Source organism: Morone saxatilis, unplaced genomic scaffold (assembly GCF_004916995.1).
Source record: "Morone saxatilis isolate NCDOM2014 unplaced genomic scaffold, NCSU_SB_2.0 Contig19, whole genome shotgun sequence".
Lineage (NCBI taxonomy): Eukaryota > Metazoa > Chordata > Actinopteri > Moronidae > Morone > Morone saxatilis.
The window spans coordinates 17,860,453-17,869,177 of NW_023339751.1; the positions used below are offsets into that span (position 1 = coordinate 17,860,453).

The 8,725-nt window shown below is 40.0% G+C and overlaps 1 protein-coding gene across 1 annotated transcript in view; it reads right to left on the bottom strand.

Moving 5' to 3' along the window:
- kcnq5a (potassium voltage-gated channel, KQT-like subfamily, member 5a) overlaps positions 1-8,725 on the bottom strand; it is a 97,425-nt gene that overhangs the window by 21,743 nt on the left and 66,957 nt on the right. Inside the window, exons 3-8 of the mRNA XM_035663403.1 lie at positions 8,160-8,286; positions 7,254-7,429; positions 6,659-6,784; positions 5,041-5,151; positions 4,799-4,894; positions 1,272-1,366 (exon numbers count right to left, since the gene is read on the bottom strand). Of these exons, the coding sequence (XP_035519296.1) occupies positions 1,272-1,366; positions 4,799-4,894; positions 5,041-5,151; positions 6,659-6,784; positions 7,254-7,429; positions 8,160-8,286 (731 nt within the window). The remainder of the gene's footprint in view (positions 1-1,271; positions 1,367-4,798; positions 4,895-5,040; positions 5,152-6,658; positions 6,785-7,253; positions 7,430-8,159; positions 8,287-8,725) is intronic.

Here is an 8,725-nt window from a genome sequence, read left to right on the forward strand (position 1 = left end):
CATCATGGAGTGACTTTGCCAGTCAAGCCTTTGATGTGAGAGCATTATAAGCTCTAGAAAATCTCTGTGAGGAGAGTCAGAAAGTGTGTGTATTTAGGCAATAATAATAATAATAATAATAAATAAAGACCAGGGTCAAAACTGTTGCTAGACTAAAATTTTAGGACAGGAGCAATGTTTGTGACTAAAAAGACAGGCCTTACTTACATTTAAATGAGGTAGTAGTAGTAGTAGTGGTAGTATTAGTAGTAGTACTAGTAGTAGTGCAGTAGATGGAGGTCAGTGTGCCCCCAGTTTGGAGAAGCAAGAGCATATCATTATATTATGGAAAGACCTGTAAGCAGAGTCCCCTCCTTTGGCACTACATTGCCTCCATCAATAAATTCCTTATTCCTTTGCCGAACTGTGCTGTGCACAGTGTATCACCTCGCATATCAGCTCCTTAGACCAGAGTTACAGTGGTTTATGGAACAGAAAACAAGTCAACTGAGCGAGTAAAAATCTGTGATGAAATACCGTTCACCTTCGAGGCAAGAGGATACTTTATGATAGTCTTCTGAGTATACAGAAGAAGAGCTTGTGCAGATGGATACTAAACAGGCTGAGGAAATGTAGTGCCAAAGGAAAGGGCTGTCTGACTGCAAAGTGAAGTGGTGTAAATGTTCCTAATATAGTGTACACTTAAACTTAAGGTGAGAGGTTTGTGACTAAAATACGTTTTTCTGCTGACCCTGTATTCAGCAGTGCATTGCTTGGTTTTCCCCCTGTTCAGTTTACTGGATGTGATACACTGAATATGGAGTACCTCATACAATCCCACTTAAAAAAAAAAACTATCCCTTTAATATCATGCCATATAAGTGTCAAATATTCACTTTTCTTATTTTTTACAATGCTATATTGTCAAAATAATGAAAATTGGCCACTTTATTTTGTTAATGTTGAATTGGCCCTGCACATTTCTGTTCCTAAGAACCCTTTTCAACAGTAAACAATATTCCAATGTGCAATTCAGCAAGGCATTTAACTGTCTGAAGTAGTGAAGATCATGCGTGCTAAGCAAACCATCCCTGATTGGTAGAAAAAAAGGTAATACAGTTAAGCTTCTGAAAGAATGGTTGCAATGCTGCATAACAGTGAGTCACAGAGTGGGAAAAAAAAGTTGCTGCTACACCAATGGGGACGAGCAGACACTAGTTGAGGAGAAAGAGATGAGGAGAACGGGCGGAGCAGCAGCGGCCATGTTTGTAAGTCTGTAAGTTGTTACCTACTTGGCGGGGCTGCAGGTATGCAACGCCTTCAAATGAGGCTTCCAGGTAGCAATGGAAACCGAGTTCTCATCAGCAGCATAACTACGCCAGACACACTACGTGCAGAGTCGACAGGATAAATAAAATATTGATAAATGAAATAATTAACAGGGTAAAATGAGGGAGGGGCGAGGGATGAACATATAAGTTGGGTAGGAGGTGAGAGAAGGAAGGTGAGGAGGGAAAAAAAGAAAAGGCTGATTAGTTTTTTGGGTAATGTTTTTGCATTCTGGTTGGGGGTTGTCGAAGGGAGGTGGGGCGGTGATGGTCGTGCTGGTGGAGGTGCTGGTGGAGGTGCTGGTGGAGGTGGGGATACATGCCTGAGGGGGGGGAGGGCACTTTGGTAGTGGTGCCAGGTGGCTCTGAGGTAGGGACGAGCACCGTCGGTGGAGTACAGACGCCAAGCCGCCTAGGTGGGGGAGGGAGCAGAGATGGATAGGACACGCACATTCACACATGTACACACACACCTAAACACACAAACATGACACAGAAGGGCAATGGCACACATATGGTGACTGAGATATATGTGAACATGTAACATACACAGGGCGTTTGGGGGGATGTAACCAGCTGGCGGCCATATTGGAGGTTCTCAGGGCTACGAAGAGAGGAGTGTGTGTGTTTCTACATAAAGACTTTTGTTAATCTCACATAATGCAATGGGAACCCATCATTTCAAATTCAATCTCATAAGCAAAGTCAGTGTAGGTTTCTTCTAACCATGACCACCATCCTTCCCAACATTAACCAAGCAGTATCTTGGTAGGTTGAATGGTAAGTAACATACTTTGACTTTAAGAGCTATTTGGACTAAATAGACATTTTAAAACCAATCAAATCCAGTCAAATGTCCAATGACTTGACTTGGCTAGTTCAACAATAGCTGTGGTCATGTTTGTCTGCTTTGCTAAACAGACTTGCTGATCCAGAGAAGTAGTCAACGGTATTTGAGGTTTAACTGAGTGCAAGATGTAACTCATGTTTTCACTCTGAATAAAGATAAGTAAATGGCTGGATATATCGGTTGGGTGCCGTTCAATGGTACTGGTACCACATGTCACACCCTCATTGCCACACAGATGCAGAATGTATCATTTTGGCTCAACAGTAACCCTCACTTGGAAAATAATGTACCAGTCAATCTGCAGAAATTACCTACATCGACCACGATCATTTTAACAGGTTGTTTTCTTAAACCATTATTTACTTACAGCCGAATGAACCTCCTCAATGGTGCCAGGTGGGGTTACAAGATTTGTGACACGACTGGAGAGTCTTTGTATAAACACTTTACACAGACAGGGTGGGAAATTAACACCAGCCACCTGCCAAATGCTGGTCAATTTTGGCTGTTGCTTGTTATGCTACTCTAGAGACCACTTTAAAGTCATTTGGAGATTCAATCTTGTTCTAAAAATACAGTTGGAAGGCGAAATAGTTATTGCAGCAGGTGAAATTTAGAACTGACCAGCTGCAGAGGCTTGTGGTAATATCCTGCCCAGCATACAGACACATACACACAGTGGTTTAAAGCAGGGAGAGCTGTGTAAGATGGGGGAGTGAAGTGACGGACAGAATAGTAATGTCATCCACATATTTAACACATCAAAGCTGCTTCCAAGTTTCCTTTTACCTGTTGAGGAAAATGTTATGAGCTTGGCAGACAACAGACAATGACCAGGTGCTTGACATACAGCCAATAAAACAGAAAAAAGATCAACACATGGAATTAATTGCTACCTTAGTGGGTTATTTAAGATCAATTGGACACTGGTCTTTGTCAAGCTTTGTTTAGGTTGAATCAATTATTCACACAAATACGTATGAAAATATATCATTAATTTCATACTGAGATCTGGGAACGTACTGACATTAAGGTGAGGCAATAAGACTGGTTTTAAATAAATCCCAACATTACCCATGTCAAATAAACCACATATTTGGAAGTGAAACAAAGGTGAATGCACCCATACCTGTCCTAATATATAATATAATAAACCACTGTATTATAACACAAACATGTCCATCACTAAGTCAAGTTTTGTAGGTAAAGTTGAGTGAGGACAAAGAAGCTTTGACATGTAAATACTTTCTAAGTTAACACTAGCAGTTGATATCAAACAGATGACAAAGTATCTAAGCAATTGTGGCAAGTGTAATAATGCAAAATTGTATGTATAGCCATATAATTTCCATTTACTGTAACACCCTGCGATCAAAAGTGTATGCAGGGTGTTAAGACAAACAGTGACGTCTATGGCTTTTACTATTTTACAACCTGTGGTGGCTTTTCTATTAGTGTAGTTCCAGTGATATGTTTACACAACCATGTAATAGTTATTTGCTTTAAAAGTTGACAAGAATCACAATTGTTGTGTATTAAACAATTGCCGCAATGGATTATGGCAAAAACGCAGCAATTCTTGTCAATATTTGTAGCTGTGTTTGAAGAGGGACAGGCCTTTCCAGCCTGCTGAGACATAGACTTTAAGACACAAATGTAATATGTTTACAACAGACAGTTTGGGCAACAATTTACAGGGTTATTTCCACTTCCAAATGTGTAGTTTTGAAAACTGTGTTCAAGTTTTGGACTTCTGATTGACTGCTTGTGTTTGCCCCCAGAAATCCTAGCTATAGCTGTATATATCAGCTGGTACACCAGGTAATACAATATCCCCATATTTTGAAAGTATTATATTATCTTAACTGATATAAATTATTACCAAATCTAAAGCAATGATTTTTCTGAAGGACAAAAAATAATACAATAGCAGGTGCTTTATTTAATGGAAAAATTCAAAAAGTAGGTCAAGGTAGAGAAGGTAGACAGACAGAACACACACACACACATAGCAAACACAGCACTCTCAGGACACACACACATGCAAACATAGAGAAACATAACACACAGACAATAGCACACTTTTGGCTACACACACACACACTCTACAGGATATATTTATTGTTCATTATAAAGTAATGCAGCTGGTCTTGTCTATTACAATGAGTGACGATTTGGAGGAGCGTCCGCCCAGGGAATGATCGCCATGGAAACGGCTCATAAATCCCAGCAGTGTGTGTTGCTGTTGGACCTGAGAGACGACAGCACGCCTCACACACCGTTAGTCATCATGAGCTACACATCCTGACAGCCCAGAGACGGGCAAAACACACACACACACACTCATAAATACTTAATGAAACACCTTCACTCTGATAGGAGGAGAGATGGTGAAACCACTCATACACACTTCAACATATTCCCAACACAATCATTAAAGGGGTGAAAAGAGTGGACAAACACACTGCTTTTATTCAGTTACAGAGACACACTGTGAGAGGCTTAGAGATGCTCAAAACAGACATGAAGCACATACATGAAAAGCTGCACATAAAAGGAGAGAAAGTTCTCTGTATTCACACTGATCCTGAACTGCCCAAAAAAATCCAGTCAAGTGTGTTTGTTCCCTGTGTGTGTCTACCTGGATGAGGCTGGCAGCTGGGTTCCTCCTCTTTTCAAAGTGCTTCTGTCGATGCTGCTCTTGCACTTTCAGGGCAAAACCTGACCCTAGGATGCCCTACACGCAGAAACACACACAAACACACATGCAAACACTGAGTTTTAAAAAAAAACTTGGTCCCTGCTGCTGTTAGTATTAACCTAATGGAGCTGTGAGGACATAAAAATGATAATCTTGGTGTTTTAATCATTTGTCTGACTCACAGCTGGCAGGGCGAAGAAGGAGATCCCCAGCAGAGCAAAACCAGCTGATAATAACCGTCCAGTCCACGTCTGCGGGGTCTTGTCACCGTAGCCGATGGTTGTAAGAGTGATCTGAAGGGTCAGAGGTCAATACTCAGGTAACTAGGGCTTGGTCTGAAATCTGTCTCTCACTGACTCATCCACAGTAAAGTTGTGGACACTGACTGCTGTAGTCTTGGATGATTGTCATTTTTGTCATCAATGAAATATGGCGCATTGCAGTCAGACACTAAAAAAAAAATGGTTGACAGGAAAAAATAGTGCTATGTAGTAAATAGAAAGTGATTTTAGACACAGTCCAGAAATATATGGGTTAGATCCTACATATAGTACTGATACATCAACATAAATATAACTTTTTATTCTTAACATACACATAAAACAGGTTTACTTTTGTACACTAACTGACTGCTCCTTGGTCTTACTTTCTAAATTTAATTTCATGCAAAGCTTCGGTGGGTTTTTGTGAGCAAATCTTGTACACAAGCTGGTTGAATGTCTCACAGCTGTCCATGTCCAACATGTTTGTTTCACAAACTGCTTGCCTTTAGTGGTCAGAAGGAAGAAATTGCAAGGTAATAAGAGAGGATAGTGCTAATATTGTAAAGTCTAGCATTTCTTATTAATTAGTGTTAACTTTGATTACTTTCCAACTTCACAGTAGCAAAACAGAAAGCGGGATAACTGTAGCCTGGTCACCTTGTGAATGCCATGGTCATGATGAAATCAGCTTTTACCTCTGTTAATAGATTTAATGAGTCTTAAAAGCATGAGATGATGGCAATCACAATTTAAATACATGAATAGAACTCCAACATCTGTTCAATGGTTGAGTGTGTGCCATTAAACAGACTGATGTCTAAAGACGGTTTATATGTTTTTCAAATAAGTAAACACACTGAATAAAAGACTGAATAAGCACATAGAAAATTGTGACTAATGCAGATTTAAATGGATGCTGGACTCTCAATGGTGACGGCTCACTGACTCATACATCTTAAAAGCTTACGTGGCTAACTAAACTTCACCTTTTCACAGAAATTACATAACAGCTTTTAGTATCTACCAGAAAGACGCTCCAAGGCCACAGAATGTAATGCAGTGTGTCCGAGCGTCATTCCCAAAAGCCTAACAGGCCAGTCTCACCTGGCAGCAGGAGAAAATTGAATTTATTGATCGGGCCATTTCTTGTTCGTGTGTTGTCTGTTTCCACGTTCTCAAGGAATAATGGGTTTTAGATGTAGGAGGAAACAGTGCAGTACAGCCAGCCAACTGTGACTTTAAAGGCCTTTGTGTTGGTTTTTGTATTGCAGGTGTCATTAAGGTCACAAATAAACTGGAAAAAGAAATATATCACAGTTAAAAACAGGATGACTGCAGTTTTGTTGCTGCCTTTGATTTGGATTAAAGTGGCACTTAATTAAACAAATGATGAAGTCCTAAAAAATATCAGACTTGTTGACATTAAATCATACCACAAAAAAGTCTGACTTTCAAAACACTAGCAAAGTATGATTTTTATTTATTTGGTGTTTAAAAAAGGCCTAAAGTATGCTCAAGTGTATGAATGTGTGCTCACCGTGCCCCACCACAGAGCGTCGGCATAGGTGGCGAACTCCTTGTTGAATTCTTTTTCCACCAGATAGACCAAGAAGGAGGAGAAGATGAGCACCAGGAACCCAATATACCAGGCAGTCACCAGCTCCTACAACAGACACAGATGAAAAAACAAAACATTAAGCTTTATACTGTACTCCACAGCTCAAAGGGACATTCACCATGACATTAGAGTAACAGTTAAGATAACAATCTCAACTGTTACTCTATTGTAACTAAACTTACTCCCAATTCACAAATGTGCTGTCTTAAACACAGTCAGTTTTTCCTTTCCAAACCCTTTTAAATTGTCTGTCTGTTTTAGAAAAGTGCTACAGTACATAAATAAAGTTTGATATTATTATTAGTACAGCTCCTTGTGCAACAGTAGTCTGGAATACACAGGAGAATAACTGGCAGAATGAAAAGCAATATCCATCATGACTGAATGGGCAAAAAGCACAACTAAGATAATGTAGATAAAAAAAAGGTAAAACAATGGCGCTTGCACTGTATCTGAAGTATCTGAAACATAAATTAAGTTCAGAAGAGGAGAAACTGTTCGAAACATGTCCTACCTTACTATGTGCATAAACTACAGATCCCAGCAGCTTCCAGGTCCCTCCCCTGCGGTCCATGCGCACCATGCGCAGGATCTGAAGGAAACGAAGGCTACGTAGCGCAGAGGTGGCAAAGATGTTACCCTGGCTACCGGCGGACACCACGGCAACAGAGGCGATGAGTACAATGATGTCTGGGGAGTAAGGGTTAAAATTAAAGGTCACAGGTTCCGCAATATTAGCAACAGGAACTGCGGTTGACTCACCTACTTTTTAGATCTATCCACCCGTCCATTCATCACCTTTAAAACAACTATTGATTCACTACAAGCTGTTTGTTCCTTCTCTATCTCTATTAGTCTTCTTCTGTCATCCTGTCTACAACCCTAAAATAACCCACTTTTTCTTCTCTTGTATTTCCCAGCAGACTGACTTCCTCCCTGCTGGAGCAACCTAAGCAGGATAGAGAACCACTATCTTCTGAATGTATTCAGGGGACACTTTAAAAACAGCACTTCCACATTGGAATCAATCAATACCTGGGGACAATCTCTTAAAATTACTGACTAAGGTTATAACAGGATGATATTGTGAATATCAAACAGAAATACATGTTACTGTCAATACTGCTGCAAGAAAATCTGTAGTTTTCTTGAATGCAAATCACCTGGGAAATATTAAGCCTGAGGTAAGAGTAAACAGATGCCATAAATGTATTTGGAATTTTGAATGGTTTCACTGATAAAGTATATTGTTACATAGCAACACCATTAGTATTTTATTTATTTGTTTTTTGCCCAGACATCCAGTTAAATCCGGTCAAAAAGTGTGATGTGATGATGACTGGCATAGAGAGACATCTTTTAAGTAAAGCCAGGCTTCATTAGTTTTGTCAGATGGAGTGACACACACACACACACCTACCAATGACACAGAACGGCTTCCTGGCGAAGCGGAGGCGTCCCTGCCAGCCTCGGTAGCGGCAGCAGCATCCAGCGCTCCATATCCTGATGATGTACTCCAGACCAAACACTACAATCATCACAAACTCCTGTAGGACACACACACACAAAACCCAACATACTTGAACCTTTCAATGCTACAAATGCAGAAGCACAAAAAATACATAAAGTCAAGTCAAGGAAGTTATAGTTTTTTGCTAAGCTGTGACTCTACCACCGAAACTATACAGAAAACACATGTACTCTCACACACAAACCAAACTGAAATAAATGACTTGTGCTTTCATTACTGTACTTGAGTACATCGCTTTGAGTGTGTTTTTACGTCACTAATAAGCTTTTTTTTAATGGTACATATGTTCACATGTCCTGGGAGGAAAACATGTAATTAATAACATGAATAATGGCTGGATTCCATTTAGGTGTACCAGTTCTAGGCTCCAAGTCCGTCTTATGCTGGCTCACGAGCATGACTTACTGTGACACATAGTAAAACAGAGCCATCGTTCCTGTTATTAGTTACACTTG